The sequence below is a fragment of the Propithecus coquereli genome, unplaced genomic scaffold (genome assembly GCF_000956105.1).
Source record: "Propithecus coquereli isolate 6110/MARCELLA unplaced genomic scaffold, Pcoq_1.0 Scaffold211, whole genome shotgun sequence".
Classification (NCBI taxonomy): domain Eukaryota; kingdom Metazoa; phylum Chordata; class Mammalia; order Primates; family Indriidae; genus Propithecus; species Propithecus coquereli.
This window is the reverse complement of record NW_012146190.1, coordinates 2,249,111-2,274,803: the sequence shown is the minus strand read 5'-3', so window position 1 is coordinate 2,274,803 and position 25,693 is coordinate 2,249,111. Positions and strand designations below refer to the sequence as shown.

Below are 25,693 nucleotides of genomic sequence, written 5' to 3'. Positions count from 1 at the left end.
GAAAATAAAATCCTGATTGTCTAACATAAAGGTAACATATAACACAGAAGGTAAATAATATGAGAGAGCCTGACTGAACCTCCATTGCTAGTAGGTATGGTATTTAAGCCACAGTGCATGTGCATGTATAAGTAATAGTCATATATAATATCTCCCATATTATATACTTATTACATACATGCACAGTACTTCCCAAGACAGCTACAAATTTACACATGCATCAACTATCTAAAAACGTAGAAATAGGTAAGCTTATTAAGTGGGATTTTCTTAAATTATATTTGAACAATCAACAGGAAAAGTAATCATGTAAAGTACCGCTCTGTTCTCGTATATATCTACAATAAAATTCTATAAACAGTTGTCTCCCAAAACATACCCGAAAAAATAAAAAAAAAAAAGGATAACACCCAGTGTCCTATATTTGTATATTTATGGTCATTTCAAAAACAAACAAACAAATAAAAGAGCCCCACTCAGGTGCATATTTACATTCTTCAAACTGTAGCGGTGAAAAATAATTCTATTAAGTGCAGGACATTCCTAATGTTGCAGTAGTGACATTTTCCTTAAGTCTTCATGAACACATTGCTTTTGTCTTAATGGTGATGCATTCCATGACTATGAGATAGTTCTCTCGTCCCCTTCATTTGCAGACGGTGGCACAGTCAGGATTAAAGAGCTCCTTGTATAACGGAGGAAACAGTGTATTCACTATGTCTGGATGAGATTGCTTAAATACCTGCAGCTTCTCCCCGTGCAAGTTGCAAACTGCTGTGATGGTTGGTATCTTGGCTATTAACTGCAAAATGGAGAGACAGGGAGGGAGACAAAGAGGGAAGCTCATTAGTGCTCTGTCTTCAGAATCAGTGTCCTTTCTGGCCCCAGATGAAGGTAAGTGGCTTTGGCAAAAGATGTTCAGAAAGAAAGAAGGTTCGCTTTCAGTTTCTCTTTTAGAACAACAAAATAAAATGTATGTACTCCCCAACTTCATCTCCTAGAGGAAAAATAGAGAGAAAGAAAGAAAGCAGGACCAAGCTTCCTGATTCATTGTTCTTAAATAAATTATGTATGGGAGGTAGTCTAGTTTAATGGTCACAAGTGGGTGCTCTGTGGGCAGGCTGCCTGAGTTCCAAAATAGCTTAATGATGGTGCGGCTGTGACATACTCTATGTCTCAGTTTGCTCATTTGTGAAATGGACTTAGTAACAGTACTTACTTCATTGGGTTGCTGTGTGCACTGGGTGACGTAATTCCTATAAAAGTATTAAAAATACTGTAGGCATGAAGCATAAATGTTAGCTAACATTATTAGTATCTTATCGTTTCCCACAGATTTTTGTGACATGAATATTAGATTTTTTTGGTTTGAAAGGTGACAATGTTAGGAACATATAACCAGACTGCACAAGGTGTGATCCACAGTGATCTAGACTGCTTGGCTATCAAACTCACTAAACCTACTATGTGTCTCTAATCCCTATCCATTGTACTCCATAACATGAAACCTATGTTTAATCAACAGAAAATCTGGGAGGTCACTGGCACTTAGCTTCCTTAGGGAGTTGCTTTAAAAATGAGTAGGAGAATATCCACTTATAATCACTAGGTTTTGATATATGTGTATCATGTACGATATAAATTTTTGAGTTAAAATACCCAGAAGGTAATGTTTTATAATAATTTAGCACATTGACTACCACACTAGAAAAAGAATTTTTTTCCTTGGGGCCATCGTGTTTTACTACAAAAATAGAATAAAATCTTTAAAAACAAAAAAATCCTTTCTAATTTAATGAAAAATATGTTATTTTTAATTCTGTCATGAGTTATATGCCATTAAGTTGTCAATATCAATTGAAACAATGAGAATATCAACAAGTAAGATTTTCATGACCCAACTGCAGGGTTTTGCCCAGGGGGCCACCTATCACCTAACATGTACGCAGCGGGAGTTGCCTGCACACCACATGGCTCCCAAGGTAAAGAGATGTGTGTTACACACACTTCACGAGGCCCCGGGCTCAAAACTAGCATGCGTTAAATACAACTCATATGGCAGTTAATGTGTTAAAATGTCCATAGTTTGCTAAATGCTATATAGGTTTTAGGAGATGAACAATTCCAGCTTTTAACATCCTTATAGTTCAGGAATACTTCGAATACATCATTTAGTGTCAAAATTAGCTTAACCAAATATCATCATTATCGAATTACTGTGAGACATATTTTCTTGTATAGAGAACACTCTTACAAAAGATAAGCATGATAGTTCATATAGCTGACTAAAGATACACTTGAAAGTGATGATAAAATACGATTAAATAAAACCCATCTCATCACCAATTAAGTTCATCGTGCTCCCTACCCTGTACAATAACAAGAATCCACTTCAGCCTTTGAAGTAAAAGAGGAAATAGATAATTAGTTACTTCGTGGTTTTTCAGAATCAGAAATTTCCACTCTTTCATTAATTTTCCTTTTAGCAACTAATGAGTATATAACCATACTATGAGCAATTTAAAAATAGCATCAGGATTAGAGCTGTTGACACATTCATTAAAGGGCTCTAGAATAAGTCAAGTAGTTTGGGGGTTCAGACTTTCCAACCCAGCCATCTCCACTGCTATTTACAGACAGGGATAGAAATGGAAAATGTGGAATCTTGGTCATATCAAATGGATGTTACATTTTAGACTGAGAATCAAAACCTTCTCTCCAACATTATGAACTAAATCTTTTTCATGATACACCACAACAATGAAGTACATGCCTACTATGTAGCAGGCTCTCTGCTAGACAGCAGAATGCACAGAACAGTTATGGTTCTTATTTGTAGAACCAAATAATTTGAAGAGACAGGTGGGAATAAGGTTGGTACCTGGTCAAAAGCAGACTGAAAAGCTATGGTGAGCTATGGTGAGTGCCATGGAAGAATGGTGGGGGAAGAGTGGTAGACAAGAGGATGCCCTGACTTCTCGGGGGAGGCCCAGGAAAGCTTCTCTGAGAAAGTGACACTGAAGCTGAGAGCTGATGGAAGCGTGAGAGCTAACGAGGTGCTGGGGCAGAGGATACATAATAGAGCCCAGGATCATGTGCAAAGATGTTACAGTACTTGGTGCTCTGGGAGAGCCGAAGGCAGTTCAGGGTTGTTGGAGTCCTAGTAAGGATAATGCTGGAGACACGTTCATGGCCAGATTATATAAGCCCTCACAGTCCACGTTATGGTCTTTGGGAGAGTTTTATGCAAAAAAAGAAATATGATCAGAATTCCATTCTGAAAGACTCACTTTGGGTCCCGGGTGAAAAACTGTCTTTTCTGTATTTTCATAGGTACAGAGTGTACAAGTGTCCACTTAACTGGAGTCCCTTGGGAAGTTATTCAGGCTCTCTTAACCAGCTGGCTCACACAGAAGGAGACTACAACAATTTAGGAACACTTCTTGCACATGACAATTCTCCCTGAAATAGCTGTTGAATGCAGAGAGGCTTTGAAAGCTTTCTACAATCATCTTCAGTTGAATTGATGATGTACAGAGCTCCTGAAACTTCCAGATGAAACTCCATGATTGTCAATCTTTAGTGTGTGTAAGAGTCAATGGGGTGCCTCCTAAAAAATGCAGATTACTGGAACCTACTCCCAGGGTTTCAGTGTCAGTAAGTCTGGGTGAAGCTCAGACTCCAAGTTTGAAACAAACATACCCTGCAGATACTGATGTAGTGGGTCCATGGGATAGACTTTAAGAAATACTACTTCAGACGTTCAAGTTTTATAAATTTACAGCTGGCTTTCACAGGTGAAAAGTAAATTCTATATTGTATTTGAAACAGTCCTGTGAGCTGAATGTAAAGTGACCTCCTTTTCAGGAGGCCGACAAGGAAGTTCTCCTATCTAGAGAGGGAGGTTGCCATTTGCTTCGTTCTCTTAGGACAAGTGAAGGACAAGTAATGGATTCCTGAGTTCCCTGGGACACGCAAGTAGTATGTAGAGAGGATTAGCCTGGGCTAATGGGCTTTGGAGTCAGGCTGCCTGGGTTTGAATCCTAGCTCTGCCATTTACAGCTATGTGATTCTTGGGCCAGTCATATAACTACTCAGTTTCCTTATCCATCAAATGGTGATGATAACAGTCCCTGCCTCACAGGGACGTTGTGAGGATTAAATGAGTCAATATTAATTTTTTTACAGTGGTGCCTGGCACATAGCAGTGATAAACGTGGTAGCTGTCATGCTTCCATTCCCATATAATGCTTCCTTCAAGGAGAGAAAGAGTGAAGTCCACAATTTTCAGTCAAATGACTTACAGGCCAGGAAACCAGCTTAGCTCTTAACCAAGCACCAAAAGTATCTCTGTATATTACATATATGAGAAAATCAGCCATTTACTTTTATTAAAATGGCAAAGCAAAATCATATTATTTTCCATTTTCCTGTAGCAATTCAAATAAGTTGCTTTTTTTTTTTAGACAGTCTTGCCCTGTTTCCCAGGCTACAGTGCCATGGTGTCAGCCTAGCTCACAGCAACCTCAGACTCCTGGGCTCAAGTGATCCTTCTGCCTCAGCCTCCCAAGTAGCTGGGACTACAGGTGCATGCCACCATGCCCGGCTAATTTTTTTTTTGAGACAGAGTCTCACTGTGTTGCCCGGGTGAGAGTGCCGTGGGGCGGCCTAGCTCACAGCAATCTCAAACTCTTGGGCTCAAGCAATCCTTCTGCCTCAGCCTCCTGAGTAGCTGGGACTACAGGCATGCGCCACCATGCATGGCTAATTTTTTCTATATATTTTTAGTTGTCCGATTTATTTCTTTCTATTTTTAGTAGAGACAGGGTCTCGCTCTTGCTCAGGCTGGTTTCGAACTCCTGCGCTCAAACAATCTGCCCGCCTCGGCCTCCCAGAGTGTTAGGATTACAGGCGTGAGCCACCGCGCCCGGCTCGGCTAATTTTTTCTATTTCCAGTAGAGATGGGTCTTGCTCTTGCTCAGGTTGGTCTCAAACTCCTGAGATCAAGTGATCCTCCCACTTTGGCCTTCCCTAGGGTTACAGGTGTGAGCTACCATGCCCCATCCTAGTTACTCATTTTATTAACTGTGATTCATAGAGTAGAATCTGATGTACTACAATTCTTGAAGCACCTCTCTGCTTTTTAATTTATTTACCTTTTTTAGAAATAAGGGTTTACTATGTTGCCCAGGCTGATCTTGAACTCCCAGGCTCAAGTGATCCTCTCGCTTTAACCCAGTGAGTAGCTGGAACCACAGGTGTGCACCACCATACTCAGCTTCTTTCTGCCCCTTTAGTGAAGAGATGGTGTGGGAAATCAAATGTATAAGAGGATGACTGAAACCCTTCTATAGTTGCTCATTTGCGCTGGAAATACTCAACTAGGTGTCTGATTTTGGAAAGTGAATGTGGACCCTTGCTCCTGTCCTGTCAAAAATTGGGGTTAAAGAAGAGTCTGGCTCAGGGCCCAGTTCTGCCCTCTTTTCTGGGATTTGGATCCAGTCCCTGTTGCTCATCTGTAGAATGGGCCGAATGGTGAGAATTGCTTTTTGTTAAAGCGCAACCAGACCACTTGAGCAAACAGCATGGAGAAAGGCAAAGAGTTTCCCCAGTCTCTGTGCTCACAGAAGAGGCTGATTGCAAGACACCAATCAGCTGAGGAAACAGAAGTGCTGGCAGGGGTATCCATCACTCTGGAGGCGTGATGGGCCAGGAGGCCTTGCGGAGGCAGCAGCAGCACTTGTGAGAGCCCAGAAGGGCCTGGTGGAGGAAGCAGCAGGCAGTCACTTACTGCTCATTAATATTATGCACTGCAGCCGGGGGACCCCCATTTCAAAGGGAGCTCAGAGCAGCCTCAGCAGCAGTTAATGGCTCAACAACTTTTTAAACAGCTGGGGAGGTGATCCAGAAGCACTTGGAGATGGAGGGGGTAGTCAATTTTAAATCATCATGAAATTCCTTCATGTTTAAATAATCCCCATGGCAGAAGTAGACAGAGGGTCTATAAAAAGGCATTTTCACACTCATCCCTTACTTATGACAAGCATTTCTTATAAGAAGGAAGCTTTAGCTTATACCTACAGGGGTCTACGAAAAGAAAAAGCAGCTGTTTGAGAAGAGATAATAATCCTATACTTCTCTCCAGAGGGTGATTTTATGAGAAAATTCACAATTTTATAACCGGTACATTTGATGTTGGGAAAATGGAACATGCAGAGGGTAAAACCAGTGATCTCGTTCATGTGGGCTTCCAGGCCATCAAGATGCCCTCCAACCTGAAGCAGGAAGCCAGCAATGGTTTGATCAAATTGGAAGAAACTTCAGGGGCACTGACAAGAGCGAGGTGCATAAAGTAAGGCTGAACATGTCCATTTCACATGTCCATTCAATTTTCTTTGGTTTTTGTTGAACCAAACCTAGACACCTGGGTTAGAATTATAACTGTGAATCTAAGATATCGTTCCAGGTTATAAGCCCCATGCTCCCATTCCTACCCTGTCCTTGGCATCCTTGTTGTATTGCATGTTCTTTCTACCCGGGGCCTGGCTGACTGAAGTGGAAGTGGTCACCTGACCCAGCTGGGGCTGAAATTTGCAATCAGACTGAGAGCCAACAAGATAGCTTCTAAATGTAGCAGAAACTACAAGTAACCTAAGGAGCTAAGAGCTTTCTATATTTCATCATGAGGACCAGGGAAGCAGAGAAAACTGGTATTCAGAAAGGGAGAAGAATGAAGTAGAGACCTGCATAGAGATTAACATGAACGATGGAGAATTCTGAAGGCTTCCCAATTCCTTGTTCCAGTACCTTCTGAATGGTGGCTGAACTTTTGACCTTGGGTTCTATGAGATATCTCTCTATTATTTTATTTTTACTTTTATTTTTTTTTTGCTTAAGTTAGTTGGAGTTGGGTCCTGTTACTTGTAACCAAAGAGTCTTAATGAATACATCAACTTGAAATTTGATAAGTGAGGAGTCATATCAAAACCTCTCTTCTCATTTACAGACCATTAATCTGATGGACAACCCTTGGAGTTTCTGGATGTTGGACCTATGGTGTATGCCAGCAAACTATAAATAGCTAAAATAGATGGAAATAATCTGGCCTCTCATGGGAGTTCCTCAAGGAAACTGCCATGTGTCACTCACCATTCTCTCCTTGCACCTGGCACATAGCACCTATTCACAATAAATGTAGGTTGAAGGAGAAAACTATCCCAGGAGAGAGCTATGTTTCTTGAGTCTAGATTTGAAATTTAAAAACTTGGGGGATCTGTTGAACTGTTTTCTGCAATTTTGCCTATTCTTGCATTATTTTAAAGTCGATTTACTTCCGGGAGGAAGCCTGAGGGGGGCTTTGGGGAAGCTGGGTTTACCTCCGCGGTGGTTACACAGGTATGTTAATGTTGCGATAAGTCACTGAGCTACACTGAGGACTCAAGAACTTTTCAATATGTGTATAGACATTTTAAAGTATAAAACAAATTTCTAACTAAAGAGAAAAGGGAATGGGGAGGCTGAGACCTCAAGTCACATCATCTAGGTGGGGGCTCCTCAAGTGCTCACCAGACGACTGGGCTGTTCAAGATGAAATTGAATCCAAATCCCTAGTCCCACCTGCTAGAATTCTAATATAAGACCTAGTGCCTTGCAAGAAGAATAAGCAAGCTTGAGGCATAAACATTCCATCATTAATCATAGTGTAGTCTATTTTGATCTCATTGAGAAGGCAGTAAAAATCAATGTAAACGACCTTTTGCAGTTTTCATTGATCTCTCAGTGAATGTTTGCTCCACAGACTCCATCTGCAAACAACATGGCTGTTTTTTCTAAACCTGTATCATAATAGTACGACTAATGTGAGAGTGGCCAGAAATGATTTCTTTCAAGTAAAATCTCAATTATTAGTACACAAAATAGGATTGTTTAAGCCTTCCCACTTTTAAGCTTTTACTTAGTAACCTGGTATTTCTATAATAGAAAGACAAGCTTTCCTCTCATGTTAAGGATACAGTTTTGTTATCTTTATGCTAGAAACAGATATAGGAATTAAGAAGTTAGTGAACCTATTGGCATGTATTTTTCCCAGCTCATTCTATTGCAGTTCTCCCTGGGAAGGTGCAGATGCCTGAGCTAGAAAGAGCTTCTTTGTGAGACTCTCAGATATTTAGGAGTAGTTGTCCCCAGATTGTTCAGGCATTGGAATTGGCCTAATTCAGTTCAAAATCTGCCCTGCCCCTCCCCCCACTTGCAAGCTGATTAACCTTGGGTAAGACACATAATCACTTGAAGTTTCAACTTTGTCTTTTGTAAAGGGAGGAAAAGAGACTGTAGTTTTGAGAATTAAATGCCAATCTATTTAGAATCTATCGGCACAGTGCCTGACACATAGTAAATGCTCAAGCCCTCCTAACTGTCACCAATCTTTTTATCAGTCACGTGATTCTGATCCTGCACCACTTTTCATTGCAGTCATTGAGGTATTGAGGTATTTGGTTGTTTCCTCCACAGCATGTGAACTTATATCTCATATGTTTATACATCTTGCATATTTGACCTGCAGTAAATATTTGTCGAGTGAATAGAAATAATGAATCTTATAAAAATATCCTACTTCACCCTACTTCCATGTAAGTGTTTCCTTTGCAGTATGAAAGCTGTGGCTATGATGTTGTATTCAGATAGAGCATTATATCCTGCAAAGTTAAGGTTGCGTAGTCTAGATAGCATCTCACCTGGAAGGTGGAGGGGATGCTCAGGTCCCTCACCTAGGTAAGAGGTTTTTGCTCAGACAGAATAAAGGAAATGAGAGGCTGTGTCTGAAGTAGGCAGAAAGGGTGAATCTCCCACTTATTTGAACCTCAGGGAATCTAGAACACTGATGTCCAATCGAAATATAATGTGGGCTACAGTTGTAATCTAAAAATTTCTAGTAGTCACATTAGAAAAAGAAAAAAAGAACAGGTAAAATTAATTTTATAATAAATTTTATGTAACTCAAAATACCTAAAATATTATTATTTCAATGTATAATCATAAATAGTATAAATGAGGTATTTTACATTCTTTTTATTCACACTAAGTCTTTGGAATTGGTGTATATAGGCCTAAGGCTAAGGAAGAAGATCTTGCCTAGATGATGTTCAAGGTAGTGCTGCCCATGGCAAAGTAGGTCAGAAGTCAAGAAATGAAGGGGAGGCCCCTCCTTCATCTCCCTGAGGCCACATTAAAATATGATGGGTGTGTGCTGGGGAAGGCTGGACCTCTTAAACCTGGTTGTTTGGATTTAGGTCCATCTCCTCTATGGCAGAGGAGATTGTATGGATCCTCTATGGATTATATCTTTTTAAAAAGTCCAGCTTCTTCTCAGTGGTCCTGTGGGGGACCAGGAGAAAGGTCTAGTGTTTACCCTGGGGCTGTGCTGTGAAAGGAGGATGTGCCTCCTCTGAGGCCCGCTTGTCTACGGCAGTGAATTAAGCAAAAGATCTGAAAAGACGAACCTCAAAGGAGCAGGTTGGTCACCACATGGTTCAGTCATTCTTCTTGGCCAGGACGCTCTCTTCCCACAACTAACCTTAGATCCCCACCGAATTTCCATTAACATGGCGTAACCTTGGACTCCAGTACTGCCTTGTGGATGAAGGGATATGGTCAGGACATCTTCCTGGTCAGCACGAGCTTGGGAAGACTGACTGGAAAAGAGAGAGCCCTGAAGGGGACAGGTTATAATGCTCTGGCCAGCCAGGAATAGGAGGAAAGAGAGGAGTGACATTCTGACCTTCAGCAAAAGAACTACAGACTCCTCCACATCCTAGAAGAATTAGAAAGGGTTTGTCGGCACAGAACAGAAGTGTGGTGAGGCCCATGATTCCTGGAAAGCTAGCATGGATGGCACATAGCGAGGCACAAGCACTGAACATTGAACATGTTTTGAGAAGAGAACTGAAGGCATGGTACTCACGGAGTGTTACAGTTGTGGCAAAATAAGAAACAGCATTCCCTCTAAGCCTGCATACAGTGAGCGGAGTGGGCTGTGCCTCTGAGGCATACCAGGAGTTCTCTATGCCTTCCTGTTACATATATGTATTGTTAGAGAGTTTGCTATTTTCAAACTTCTCAATACAGCTTTGAGCAAGAACACATCTCTAGGAGTGTTGCATCTATTTGCAGGAGAGCTGGGAAAAAATAAATATGCTATCTAACAATATTTCATGACGCCAATTACCCAGGAGGCACGAAAGGAGGAGCTGGATTGGGGGTGGCCAGCATCAAGCAAGGCTCCAGCTACGGGCCTGACCGGGAGGCTGCATTTAGGAAAGGGCTGGAAACACGCACTTGAGGGCAAGAGGAGCAAAGTATACAGATCCAAGCTTTGCCCTTGGCTGTGAGTACACTGCCACAGCCTTGCCCTTGCTGCCCTGGACCCTCCTTCTCCTCCAACTTCTGCCCCTATGGTCAGGGCAACAAGAAAGGCAGATCTAGTGACTTTAACAGAGGAAGCCTGAGAATAGAAGCGTCAACAGTGTTCCAGTCCAAACACTCACTGCTTTATCTCCTACCGTTTCTCCTTCCCCAGCAGTGGTCCTGCTGTTCTCCACTAAGTGGAAAAATTGCTTCGCAGGCTCCCAAACTTCATGGCGTTCTTCACCCGGGAAGTAAACCTCTCAATGTGAGTCACAGCAGCCCCCAGAGCACAAGGTGGCGGATCTCCTCCTGGGAGCCTGACAGGAACACTGACCTCTGAACCCAGGCTTTGCAAACAGTGTTCGTTTTGCAGCTTTGCAGTCGGAACATCATCCTAGGCTAAATGACCACGGTGCACAGAGAACTAATTTGGATCCGCGAGACTTGGCAACATCAGTCTTTTTCTTCACTTATTGTAACGGCAAAACATTGAAAGAGTACTTAAAACAGTCGCACTGGACTGAGCACTGCAGGGCAAGAGAAGACGTCCAGAGGAACCTTTGTTTTTCTTCTTTTGCGAGTCAAAGAATATCACACTGAAGAGACCTTAAAGACCATGCAGTCCAACCTACTCATTTCCCAGACTAGAAAAGTGAAGCCCAGGGAACAGATGGGCTGCCTCCTCTAGTCATATGGGGCTTAAAAATATATATGTATATTTATTTTAAATATATATGTACGTATTTTTTCATGAGTTTTAGTGAAAGTGACCAGTGTTATCTCATTTCCTGGCTTCTCAAATCCAGGTTCCAGCCAAATCTAACTATTATTTATAGCCTGAATATACCTTATGCTTTCCTTCCTCCATATCGTTGCCCCCAGCACTTGGAATGCCATCCTGCACATCTCCAACCTCCCAACTTCCTTCTCTTGAAATAGTTTTCATCCATCAGTGATTAGCTCAAATACACCATCTCTTGAATGAAAATTTCCCTGCTGAAATAAAATTTCTCCTATCAACAACTACAACACAGCAAGAGTACCTACATATTACCTATCACGGAGTGGGCAGCTTAACTATATTTTATCTCATTTAGTCCTTAAAATAACCATATTTTGAGGTTATTGGTATGACATTGGTACTGTCTGTAGTCACATTGTATAAAGGAGGACTGAGGTACAGAGTTTAAGTCATGTGTCCAGGTCACTCAAGAAGCAATTTTATTATATAATAAAACTGAGGGTTTATTGTAAATATGCTACATATCATCATTATATTGATGAGGAGAGGAAACTAGATTCTTTAATAGGGTTTTTTTTTTTCCTAACCACCCCCTCCCCAAATCAAAAACCAGATTAATATATAGGGATTGAAATCTTCTAGTTAATGGACACAGAATCCCTGAATTTTCAAACCTTCCCTAGGTTAAAGTTTGGCCAAAAGTAGAAGGCACTGCTACCTGAACTTTAATTTCAGGAAGAGGACGCGGAGAAGGCGTGCTGGAGATTGCTCTTTTAGGAAGAAGTTCAATGACTGTGTAGGGTCCTTTATCTCTAACCTGATGTCTGTGACATCTGCTCAGGGTTGAACTGGTTGGTGGTAGAAATAGTCTTTTGTTCATTACACAGAAGGCAGGTGTATCCCCCTCCCCCCACCCCTGCTACTGGAGATTTAACCTGAGCCTCTAGATTTGAACACAACGTTTTGGGTATGTGTACATTTTTCTAGAGATAGGTTTCATAATGTTTACCGGATTCCCCAAGAGCTCTATGAATAACGAATATTAAGAATGACCATCACTGTTTTAGAGGAATTATGGAGGCAGAAGAACTCTATGACTATGAAGGCACAAGGAGCATTTCTGAAAAGATGAGAAGAATCTGTGGTGGAGTGAAACAGTTTCTCTTACATTTAAATAAAATTATTCCTTCTGGGGAATTTGGTGAGAGGGTGTCCTATACACCAGCGGTGCGTTTGTCCTCAGAGTGTTAAAGCAGTCAGGAGAGAAAGGAACTCACTCAACACTCCCACCTTCTCCAACACTTGACAGTTTATGAGTGTGACTCAGACAAATGACTTATCCAAAGCCACAGAGTTCAGAGCTGGGATAAGTGAGAATCCAGTTCTCACTTGGTTTCACGGTCAGTCCACATTTGTTCAGATAGCATTCTATTAAAATGATGACTGTTACAAGAAAGGGTCCACACAAAAACCCAGTATCTACACATGGCCTTGGAAGCCATGCTTTGTCATCTGGCTCCAGTGTATTTTATACAAGAAATAATCTTCTAATGCATTCTCAGTTTTGCAACATTACCTCTCTATAAGAGAAGAACTGAATTGTGTACTTTTCCCACTAAAGAGGGAGAAAGGGAAGTTAAACTGACCTATAGTCGTTGTTGCAATTTTTTTTCCTTGCCATCAAATACATTTCATTCTTCAATTTCTCTGTCTTCTTTCTACCTCAAATTCCTCAAATCACCACCAGAACATTGAGAGGCAGAAAGGAATGTAAGCATGAACATCTTACCCTCCCAAGGGAGTAATAATCACAATTTCACAGTGTGTTAGAATTTGTGCAATGTATATCTCATTGGAACCTCACAATACACCTATGCAGGAAAAGAAATTGTATTCCTCATTTTATAGGTGACGAGACCATGGTTTTCAGGCAAGCAGATGACTCCCCTAGGCAGAACAGCAAAAACTTTCATCTAACTCTGGGTTTTTTAAGACCTTAATTTTAGGATGGCAAATACAGGGACCAAAGTTTTTGGGAGATCTCAAATGCAAGAAACATCCCCCCATGTGAATTAGCCAGATGTATTTAGGCACATAAGCTACCAAGCAACTATACAGACACATGCCTATGTTCACATTACCATCTTTTCTGCCCAGTGAATCTGAAAGCATGTTGAAGCTCTGCTTTTGACTGGGAGAAAACTGAGGTGCACAGAGCAGGTGATTTGTCCTTAACCACATAATAAGTGAAAAGTTACGTCAAAGAGAACTATTGCTCTATGGTGTGAAAATGTTCTTCCTAGTGATGCATTAATTTTAACAAAATGTTACCATAATGAAGCAGCATGTTTAACTCATGGGGATTTTTTATAGCAGTGCTCTGTATGTGCAAAGTAAAATCTGATGGTGTCTTCAAATAGAGTCTTTACCCTCCCCCTTTTTAAAATAAAGAACTTCAAGGGAAGGGTGGGAAGGTTTTAATGATAAAAATACAAAGAGTAGGATTCCTATCATCTTTATCCAAGAATAAGCTCAATTTCCTAGTTTCTTACCCTCTAAAAAATTCTAGTTCTTAAGATATAAAATAATGCGGAATATCAATCATTGAAAATTACTTCTTCCTTTTGTGACTATTTTACTTTGGTAAACAATTGTTCTTAACACTCTTCTTAAAGATCATGATTCTTAAGCTGAATCCAGAAATTGGTGGCATGTTGCATGCATTCTGCCCATGGGATACTCAACCATTCTGAAAGAAACTCAAGGCAAGTCCTACATGAAGAGATTAGCATTGGAAGGAAATTTACAAGTCATCAGTCTATTCTTCCACTCTGGGTAGGACTGCCAATTCGTAACACAGCTGAGGCGTAAACAGGCAGTACCTACCAGAATCTGACCAGTGACAGGGAGCACTGGTGGACATGCAGCCGTCCACCCCTCTGTTCAACAATTCTCATCGTTTGATGATTCTTCCTTAATTGGAATAAATATCTACCCACTCTTAACTTTTGCCCAGACCTGACTCCTGAACTGGCACAGTCTTCTCTTCCTTTGCATATGAATTTTGAAGGCTCATTTCCCTGCTCCAAGCTTTTGTTCTCATGAAACACCCTCAGTTTCCTTTGATTTGTCTTCCTATACCCTGGGTTCAGATCTGTCATTATCACTCTTCTCCAAGAAAGCCATTCTCCTCTCTATCAATTATAATTTAACTAGTCTCCCTCTTAAAATGCACACCTCAAAAATCTATGGAGCCCTTGGCAACTTTCAGAAATTGTTGCTGCTGAGAAATTTCCCTTGGTTCCTAACCAGGCCCCCTTTGCTCACAGCCCCCTCTTGATGGTAGTGGTAGGATCTGAGGACCTACCTTTGCCAAGGTCTCGTCATCCAGGTGATTCTTCTGAATTACATGTTGAAGTGCAAAATATATTTTTTCCTGAAGCTTCTGGACTTTCCTTGGTTCTATGAGCCAGGCTCGGTCTGAGAAAGGAAAAGTAATAGTTAAGAAGGGGAGAGAACATAAGCTTGTTTTATTTTACCAACCAGTGTAAGTGCTGAGTTTCAGACCCATTTCAAATTACTTCTAAATTGCTTCTGAAGATATGTCATTATTTGTGTAAAATATAAATATTAGCAATACCATGATGCCAGCAATGCACAATATAATGATGTAGGAAATCGGTTTGGAAGAAAGGACACATGGTTCAAACAAACTCTGTCCCTGTTTCTTATTGTCTATGACAATTTACATCTCTCATTCTTTCTTTGGACATATGCTTAGATTTTCTTTCAAAGCAGAAGTTAGCAATTTATAAAGAAAGTGAATTATATAAGTGAAGAAAGTCTATTATATAGAAATATTTTTGGTTTCAGGATCTCTTTTCCTTTTCTCAGCTTATTCTGTCATCAGATAATAAAGCTGAAGCTATGTTATAATTTACGTAGCATGAACATGAACCAATTTCAAAAAGTTACTCCTGAGTCCTAGTTTTCCACATTGAATTTTTAAATGGTGGATAGGATAATCCCACCTTCCCTCCCTCTCTCCCTTCCTTCTCTTCCTTTCTCCGTCCTTTTCTCCCTTCCTTTCTCCGTCACACACTACTTCTCTTCCCTCCATCCCTCTCTCCTTCCCTCCCTACTTCCTTCCTTCCATTCTTCCTAGAAGCTTTATATACCATGGTGACAAAATTCAGCCCAGCATCAATGCCTCATGTTGGACCTTCAATGAAGAGACACCTGGAATCTTCAAATACTGAACAAATACTCATGGAAAAGAACTTGGACATGATCCTCCTGAACACAGTTCAGGTCAGGTGAGAAACTCGATTCTGTAATCCTAGACAGGATAAGGACAAGTGTAGCCAACAGTTAAGCAAACTCTTACGTAAGTGAGTACAAAAAGCCTTCAGTGACAATTGTCAATCAGAATAAATTAAGTTTCTCTCCCTCTCCCTCCCCTAAGCTGTTTGGAGCTGAATAGACAGTGGCCCTTATGTCGAGAACCCAGAGAAGGTGGGGGTGTCTAGCAGGAGATGGAGCCTACACAGGCTGGAAATCTGTCTTCCCTCTCTTTTTAAGTATGGCCCTAAGCCAAGGTGCCAAAGAAGGTATTTGGAGTTGCTGAAGCTTCTCCGTGTGGGTCTGCTATCAGCACTGGAAGATTCCCCACTGGGTAGAGGGAGCCAAATCTCATACTTCCAAACTCCTCAGAATTTGATGGCGATAGTACGTTCTTTGCAGAAAGAGCTGAACAGCTCTGCTGATTTCTAACTTGTAAGGAACAGGCTAGCTGCCTTCTGGGGCAGTGATTTTCACAGATCATTCAGGTTTCATATTTCATGTCTTAAATATTTGCTGCTTGACATTTACTGATTTGCCACAAACATACCCAAAGAAGGGAGTGACTCTAATGCTTCCTTTGAACTAGCAGGAACCAGAGTAAAACCATCTCCCTCATCCATAGACCCATAGGCTTAGATTTAGTCTTCTATCAAATTATTCTCAAGGGAAATAATCACATGCGCTGAGAAAATGGTAGAAGGAAAATTATTTGGCATATGGTTGCTATCAGAAATAAGTGTTTCTTGTCACTTCTTCTGTCTATCTTTGTGCTTCCAGTCCTGGGAAACTTTCTAGGGTTTAAAAAAAAAAAAAAAAAAAAGGCCCAGAGGAACAGCTTGATTTTAGACAGAGCCATAAAAGAAACTGTTAGTAAAAACACTCCATGTGAGAACTAATTTCCATTTTTGATAAAGTGGTTAAATAAAAAACAGCAGCAAATTTGAAAAACCCTGATAAGATCATCAATGATCACATTAGGAGTAATAAAGCCTAACAGATAAAAAGTGTAGAGGTTGGTGTTATTGGTAAATATAGCTAGAATGACATGTCAAAGGTATAAGATGTAATCTCACATTGCAGGTAAGATTAAGTTCTTCTGGCCTTATGGAAAAATATATTAGCATACAAGAAAGGAGATCTAGTCTCTAGAGATAAATGGGTTACACAAGGAAGAAGTCTCTCAACCTTAAAAATTAGGCAGGAGCCCGACACGGTGGTTCACGCCTATAATCCTAGCACTCAGGGAGGCCGAGGTGGGAGGATCGCTTGAGGTCTGGAGTTCGAGACCAGCCTGAGCGAGAGTGAGACCCCCAAATGGGGAAAATGGAAGTCGAACTACCGCTGTTTGCTGATGATATGATCACATATCTGGAAGAGTGAGACCGCATCTCTCCAAAAAATAAAAAAAATTAGCTGGGCTTGGTAGTGCACGTCTGTAGTCCCAGCTACTCTGGAGGGTAGGCAGGAGAATTGCTTACACCCAGGAGTTTGAGGTTACAGTGAGCTACAATGACACCACTGCACTCTAGCCTGGGTGACAGAGTGAGATCCTGTCTCAAAAAAAAAAAAAAAAAAAAAATTTAGGAGGTGGGAGTATGTTCTTTCAATAGAGAGCTGTTGATGATGCTGATATCCCTTGACTCAAAATCTAACCAAACAGACAGCTGAGTAAGTGACTGAATTCTCATTCTGGTTGAAGAGGGAGCCATGTATTTATTATCATATCATTGTTATTATATGATTATGATTACATCATTATTTTAATTATTTAGCATTGCATTTCAAGCTGGCATATACTTTTAAAAAGTATTTTAATTGCTACAGTCCTAGTTGATCCATAAACATCACATCTTTACTTCTTTGAAAACTTTTTGGTACTTTATTGCGTTTTAGAGCTGGTAGAGGTCTTAGTTATTATGAGGTCCAACCCTCTTATTTTATAGATGAGGAAAGTGAGGCTCTAAGGGTCTGGTCTTTAAGGTCACACAGATAAATGGTGACAGAGCTGGTACTAGAATGTCCACATCTACGTTTGAGATTCTTCCTCTTCCACCAGGTAGCCTTTAGTAGGTGCCATGTCCCCCTCTGCTGTCTGCACGTTCTTTTAAAGCTCCCGATACAGTTGACCCTTGTACAACACAGGTTTGAACTGTGCGGGTCCACTTGTAGGTGGATTTTCTTCCTTGTCTGCTACCCCTGAGACAGCAAGACTAACCCCTCCTTTTCCTCCTCCTCCTCAGCCTATTCAACGTGAAGATGATGAGGATGAAGACCCTTACGATGATCCACTTCCACTTAATGAATAGTAAATACATTTTCTCTTCCTCATGATTTTCTTAATAACATTTCCTTTTCTCTAGTTTACTTTATTACAAGAACAAATATAATACATATAACATACAAAGTATGTGTTAATCGACTGTTTATGTTATTGGTAAGGCTTCTGGGCAACAGTAGGCTCTTAGCAAAGTTTTTGGAGAATCAGAAGTTATACTTGAGTTTTTGACTATATGGGGGTAAAAGTTCCCCTAACTTCTGCATTGTTAAAGGCTCAACTGTATTGCTAAGAAAATAGGCATCAGCATTCATTTGCCTGAAGTGAGCACACCAATATTAATTTGGGAGGAAAAGCCAATGAAAGAGGTATTTAAGAGGAGAAAGTATACCTTTTACTTATTTAATTCCTTATCTTGGATCTTTCACTTAGGTACATTTCTACTGAGTCTCACCCTACTAGACATTTATTTTCCATGCACTTTATTCTTAAAGTCAAAATAGAACTTAGCTGTAACTCAGGGTATTATGTGTTTTCATTTATTTGTTAAGGAACAATTTTGTTTATCTGAATCTGGAGCGGTCCCTAATCATATGCTTTTGGGACAAAATTGGTCATTTTAATAAACTTGAGGCTACTTTCCTTTGCCTTGTCCAAAAATATCAAAAGCTTACTAAAGAAAACTTTTAAAAGTTCTCCTGAACACTTTGGCTTAGGTAGGTGTAATCAATGTTAAGGAAAGTAAAACAAGCTTAAAAAAAAAAGATAAGAGACCTGAGACCTCCCTACCTGGAGATATCAGAACAGCAGATGAGAACAAAGCAATCTCTTCCTCTGTCAACTGCAAGGAACACAAATTCTTTGCAAAGTCAAATGCTTCATTCACTAGGTCATCAGAACCTATAAAGGAGGAAGGAAAATTGAATGAAAATGCTTGAACTTGGAACAAGGCACGAATAAGACAAGTTTCATAATCAAGAAGCTATTCAAGATTTGCATACTGGACATCTGGAAAAGATATGTCTAAGTTCCTGACCATGAAGAATGATTTGATACTAATTATAGGATCAGGAAATTGGGCAACATCTTCCCAAGTAATTGAAGTTAACATGAACAAATGAGGGGCAAGTTGACACTGTGTGTGTCCAGCGTCACATCTGGCTGAGCACACGTAACCTGAATCCTATATATTTGAAATTTTTTCCAACTAAAAAACATCTTAAATAAGTGATTTGGGGATCTCTTATAATGGAGATAGTATTCATAGAAAACCTAAAACATTATGTACAGGGGCTGAGGATTGTCAGTTTTAGTGGCACTTGAACAGAGCAATGTAGGGTGTTCAGGGGCTTCAAACTGAGATGTTAGGAACATCCTATGGAACAGAGATGAGGTATCTTTCAATTTGGTAATTTCCCTAGAAATTTGATTGAGGAACTAGAGTTTATTTCTATCTTCTAATGAATGGATCAGAGCTCAGTTGCTTAGCCATTGTGAATTTTGGCAAAATAATGTTGCATCTCTATACTGATCCCTGGTAAATGTTTATTTGATGAAGCTGGAAATATACTGAGGTTGCTTGCCAAGGCTTTTCCTCCTTTCTTGAAAATCTAGCCCTGGAGATGACATGGATGGGTATCAACTGTAGAAGGGAAACACTGCCAGGCCCGATGGACTTGCTGTTGGCTGCCATATCAACTAACAGCACAAGAGGTGAAAGGGCAGTGGCCTTCTTTGGTGTCTGTGGGCAGGATATGGAACAAATGGCACTATCAATCGTTAAAACCTTTCCTGGCATCAGCCCATCTTCGCTAATGTTCTTATCCATGTCGTGCACTGACGGCTGGATGGGATGATATACAACACTTCCAAACAAAGACTGACTCTTTCAGTGCTTTCCTGCAAGAATGGCCTGGGGATCATTTTGGACAGATTGGCTCCAACTCTGTCTGTGCTCCCAGCACTTCATGAATTAAGTGTTCTCAGTGAGAAACAAGTGAAGGAGCTCTTCTTTTAATTAAGTATCTTAACTCATGACTATGAATTTACATAAAAAACTTACGAGGTAATATACTTTGTGAAGCAGTAAACTAGGAGGTAAAAGAAAAGCTGATTCTACAAAGAATGACCTACAATGCAGCCCATCTCTTTTAGTGTTAATCTTCATTTATTTCTGAATGAGGTCTTTAATAGGCTTGGTCTCAATAGGGTCCACATTTCTCTCCTTCCTTTTATATTAGGAGCCACAATTGCAAGATGAGGAGAGGCTTACCTGGACTGGAAGCTTACCTGGTCCAACTCTTATCGAATAGTGAGATGCAAGTTTACATTGAAGAATCAAGGCATTTCGTTTTCCAATTTTGGTCTAAGTGGAGAAACTGATGGTAGCTAATAAAATTGTGTCCTCATCAAAGGGAAACTTACCTAAGGCTTTGAACATTTGCATTCCTCCATATTTTCCTTCAAACAGAACAGTGTTGTTTAATGGGTTGAAGGCACGGCACATTCTCACTAAAACCACTTCCAAGCAACCTGTGAGTTAAAAAAAAATTAAATATATGTATATATGTATCCAACAATAAAGAGGTTCACTGCATATAGGTCAAGAGACTTTCAAGGACTTTAAAACACACATACACCGACACAGGCACAAACAAACACACACATACAGAAATTCCTTAAGATTCCTTCCCCCAAAATAACTATGTTAGAAATAAAGTTCTCTTGATATTTATGTGAGGAATTAAAGAGAAAATATACTTTACAGGTGGCTAAACTGGAGGGTAGCAAGATTATTTTTTGGAAACATGCATTTCCGTCTATTTTTTCACTAATATTAAAGTGCAATTGCACAACTCACAACTGATAAAATAAGGGCAGGAACCTTGTCTGCAGCAATAGGCAGTCATGGTTATTGTGCTCACTCTTGCATCTCTGGGACCGAGAAAAGTCTCGGGCACATGGTAGCTGCTTAGTAAATATTTATTGAATGAATTCATTTACTACCTTTGTTTTTCCCTCTGAATATTTATTAACATGCTGAGGAAGTACTGTGGCATAGTTTCTCCATGTTTTACAGAAGTGGGCCTTTGCCCCCCACAGTGTAGTGGAAGGTAACAGCCAGACTCAGAAGCCACAGATTTGCATGAGAACATCATACTGGTGATTTGGCTACATCTTTGTGCCTTTCTTGTGCCACCACTTTGCATTTATGACTATGTTTTATTTCTTTTGATATTTGTATGTTTGCTGATTTCTCTTTGCTTTCCCTTAGGTATATCAGCTAGCACAGGGGCTTATATATGGGAAAGGATTTGCAAATGTTAATTGCAGCACTGCTTTTCTGACACACACAGTACTAGGTATCATTTATTATTTACACTATGGAAGGCACTTTCTTTGGTCTCTTACATTCATTATCATATTTGCACCTTGCAGTAACTATTTCAGGTGAGTTTTATTAAACCCATTTTATGGATGAGTTATAGGAGGCTTAAATAGATTAAGTTCCTTGCTTTTTATACTAGAGTCAACATTTTTACACCAGGCACAGATGTTAAAGATTAAATGGTTCAGTGGTTCCTAATTGTCAGCCCATGGATTGGTCATATCTGAGTCTTAGTTAGAAGCAGAGTGAACTGGGTTCCCCTTCAGGAGATCAGGATTTCATGGGGCTGTGACCATGCCTATGTCTCTGAACTGTCAATAATCTCCTTTGTTGCTGCTGTTGCAATTCCAAGTTTGGAATTCATTGTTTCTAGTTCATCTCTTTATTTTACAAATGAGGAAACTGCAGTCTAGAGAGTTTAGCTCAAGGTCACACATCAAGCGTGGCAGATTTTATTTTCAAAAAGGGTCACAGAAATATCTTCAATTCCACGTGTTTTCTAGGACCTTATCACTCACTCCCCTATCAAGAAGTAGAATCCATATCTCCTACCCTTGAATCTAGCTGGGCCTTCAGGACTGCCTCGACTGATTGAGTATGGTGGAAGTAACACCACGTGGCTTCTGAGGCAAGTTAGAAAAATCTAACGTACTTCTGCCTTGTTCTTTTGGGATGTTAGCTTTTGAAGTCTAGTGACTATGCTGTGAGGAAGTCCAAGCAATCTGTGGAGAGGCTCCCATAGGGAGAAACTGAGGTCCCCAGCTCAGAGCCTTGGCTGAACTCCAGGCTGTCAACTGGCACAACTTGCCAGCCATGCGAGTAAGCCAATTTGCAAGCGGATCCTCCTGCCCTCAGTGACCCCACATGGAGCAGAGATAAGGCATCCCTACTGAGCCCTGCCCAAACTATATCTTTGAGAGCAAAAGAAGTGATTATTGTTGTTTTAGCTAAGTTTTAGGCAATAGATAACTGACACATCAAGTTAATGCTTGAGTCAGGATTCACATCAACTTGCATCATTTGATAAAGAAGCAGCAACAACTTAGAATAACAATACTATCTGGCCTAAGTTCAAAGGCCAGCTTTGCTGTGTATTGGCTTTGAACATAGCCCTTTACTTCTCTGAATCTTTGCCTTCCTCTCTCTAAGATGGAAAGAATAATGCCAATCTCACAAGATTAAATGAGGTATCACAGGTAAACATAAACATGTGTGCATGTTATTATATATATGAGTATGTTATCATTATTACCATGGCATAGGACCATGAAGAGTAGTAGAAACACCATGATCATTCTTATTTGCTATTTTTAAAGGAAGCCAAGAAAGACAAATACTTTTTCTCCTATTTGCTAATAGCATTTGCGAAGTCAATCATAGGCAGAATTTCTTGAGCTACTTCCAAAGCGATTGTGTGTGTGTGTGTGTCAGAGAGTGTGGAGGGAAGGGGAGGGAAAGATTAGAGCACTGGGGAGTTTCTCCCGGTGTGTACTGGCTGCAGGCTATCCTCATTAAAATGATTGGAAATGACCACAGAAGCAGAGCTCAGCTAACCGGCATTTTTTTTCCCCTCACAGAAGGCGAGGAGTATGTTTTAGCGCCAGCTCAGCAATTCAGCCACCTTGACACGCTAATTATTCGCACTGCCTGTCAAGCTGGGTATCTCAACCTCCGCAATTAATAGCTCCACTTTCAATGAGCAAAATTGTATTTGACTTCAAAGGGGAACTGAATGAATATCAGGGCATTTTTATTACCGAGAGTTTTCCTTTGGGAGTTGGCAGACAATGTGGGTGGTAAAAACCAGCTACATATGGGAAGGAGGATTTCCTAGAACTGACACAGAGCTAAGGGTCCACCGCATCCTGGTCTAAAATAGGCCCCCCATGAATCTCCTCCTTGCTCACCTGACTTCAGAAGTAGAATTTGATCATTTTGACAGAGCTCCATGAAGCCTGTTATCCGCTTTGCAAACTCCACCACGTACTGGATGGCATGAGTGATCTGGATGGCACACTGTTGCCACAGCGCTTCCCTGGACTTCAAGAGAGAAGATACCACATAAACGGGGCCAACAACTCCTTGGAGAGTCGATGACATACTCAGGCTTGCCCTACTGCTGCTTCCTGGCACCCGGGCCTCAGGGTGGGAACTTACATAATTCCTTTAAAAGAGGAGGGCAATATTTTCTTTTCTTTTCTTTTTCTTTTCCCTAATATAATATTTTGACCTGTTCGAACTTCAGTATGCCACAATTATCAAAATACTGAGGCTAAAATAATAGAAACATTGCTTATAGTATATAAAGGTAGTTTAGTTATTTTCTTTACTATTTTTTCCCTCCTTTTCTTCCTTCTCAACTAAACAAACTCAAGCTCTTAGTCCATTATGTAAACACAAACTGTTGCATTGAGGAATAGTGATTTTATCGACAGGCTTCTATGATGTCATTTTCATGGGCACCTGATGAACATTAAATCTGTAATATTTTTATATTGTGTTCTTTTTCCAGAACCTACAGAGATTATTTTTCGGTATAAAAAGAATTCTGAGGCAGAAGACATCAAACCAAATCAAATCACTCTTGTAAGTAATATAGAATTCTCCAAATATATTTTAGTCCTTGGGTTATTTTCCTTGAAATGAGAAACATAAATCTATGTGTGTTAATTCTACTTCTTATGGACCATAGCAATACCTGCGCCTTTGTTTCCTTGGTTATATAAAAGTAGTAAGATTTAATTGTTGTGGTGGAGAAAAATCAATATGTTATAATCATTTGTTTAGATACACACACATTTATATATTTTGTTAAAAATACTATCTCTAGGTAAATCTTACAATTGAGGGTCTTTATCCCAAAGTAAAGTAATGCGAATACTGAAAAGCAACAACAAACTCCTTCCCTTAAAAACTTCTTCAGTGGATCCAAAGAAATAGCAATAACAATAATGATACGGGATAAGTCGTCCTGTTTTCTTGGGCCCTTTTTTAACAAGTAGGGCAAGAAAAAAAATTTAGAATGCTTTGTTCTATATCTTTGCTGTGTAAGTTTGCAACTATTTTTACTACTGTGATTACTCAGTTGCTCCTGCTTTTCGCCTGTACCCAAGAAGCCACCATGAGATTTTCTAAAATCATCTGATGAAGGCACAGTCTCTGCAGTCACTCAAACAAGGCAGCAGTTTTCAATAAGGGCAGTTTTGCCTCCAAGGGAACATGTGGCAATATCTGGAGACATTTTTGGTTGTCACAACTGTGTGTGAGGGTGGTGCCACTGGCATCTAGTGGGTAGAGATCAGGGATACTGCTAAATATCCTACAATTGACAGGGCAGCCCCTACAACAAAGAATTACCCAGCCCAAAACGTCAACAGTGCCAAGGCCGAGAAAGCCAGAAGTAGGGCGGTCACAGAATAACTTTCCCACAGTTTCTCAGAGTACCTTGCTTTGATATGCTTTAATTTCTTCATATGTGTGGGTCTGCCACGCCAGCTGGTGCAGCTCTTCCATGGTGTACTGACATGTCTCCAAATGGGACTTAATGATGTTCTGTGCAATTCGATCTATGAGAAAGAATATCAATTTGAGGGTTTGTGAATAAAATCACTCAGCTCGAGAAATTTGCTTTTAATGTGTTTACTATAGGAATGCCTTTTGGAGATACTCCAGTCGCATTAAAGTGTCGTTAACACTATTATCTATCTCAAAATCTCCAGACAAACTCTTTATTGCCTTCTTTCAATTTTCAGTATTTTAATCAAAATTTACTGCACCCCCTCTTTTGATAACAGCCTTGAGAGTTGTAAAACATTCAAAATTATTTATTTATAAAATAGATACAAAATTATCATATTTCTTGCCTTTTGTTCTAAAAGTCAACTAACAGTATTAACACTTACACTCCAGATACTTAAAAATGTTTTGAAAATCACTAGAACCCTATTCTGTATCTCAGATAGGGAGAATATAAAATATAAATGTATTTGCTTATATTTTTATAAAGGACAACTAAACAATAAACTAAAAAAATGGTTATCTAGAGAGGAAAAAGGGAATAGAATGGAGAGACAGGGAAAAAAGTTAGACTTCTCTGATGATATTATTTTTATAGATTTTACTTGGGGGCAATGTAAATATATAATTAATAATGGGAGAGAAGGTACAGGTGATATAATATGGGCCCATGAATTGATAATTATTGGAAGTGGGTCATTATATTCTCCTTTTTAATTTTTTATATAATACAATTTTTTGTTTAAAAAAAGGGAAAAGGATTATATTCATAGACAGTGGTAACAAACACAGTCAGTCATTTTAGGCAGTTTATCCCAAATGAGTTGTATTTTCTATTGTGTCTTTAATATTAATCATATTGGATTTGGAAGTATGAAAGTGGAGAAATAGAACTAGACATAAAGGCATTCTTTAAAAAAGTCTGCTCCCCTGAAGGAGGAAAGAGCTAGGAGGAGGTCCCTTGTAATCACACCTGCTATTTGAACATACGGAGCAGGTAACAACTTGGAAAACCAAAGTACTC

General features: G+C 39.9%; 1 protein-coding gene across 1 annotated transcript in view; it reads right to left on the bottom strand.

Moving 5' to 3' along the window:
• Positions 1-594: 594 nt before the first annotated feature.
• Positions 595-25,693, bottom strand: part of RORB (RAR-related orphan receptor B) — a 179,995-nt gene continuing 154,896 nt past the window's right edge. Inside the window, exons 5-10 of the mRNA XM_012644423.1 lie at positions 24,598-24,719; positions 23,061-23,193; positions 20,190-20,297; positions 18,555-18,665; positions 14,514-14,626; positions 595-802 (exon numbers count right to left, since the gene is read on the bottom strand). Of these exons, the coding sequence (XP_012499877.1) occupies positions 647-802; positions 14,514-14,626; positions 18,555-18,665; positions 20,190-20,297; positions 23,061-23,193; positions 24,598-24,719 (743 nt within the window). The 3' untranslated portion in view covers positions 595-646. The remainder of the gene's footprint in view (positions 803-14,513; positions 14,627-18,554; positions 18,666-20,189; positions 20,298-23,060; positions 23,194-24,597; positions 24,720-25,693) is intronic.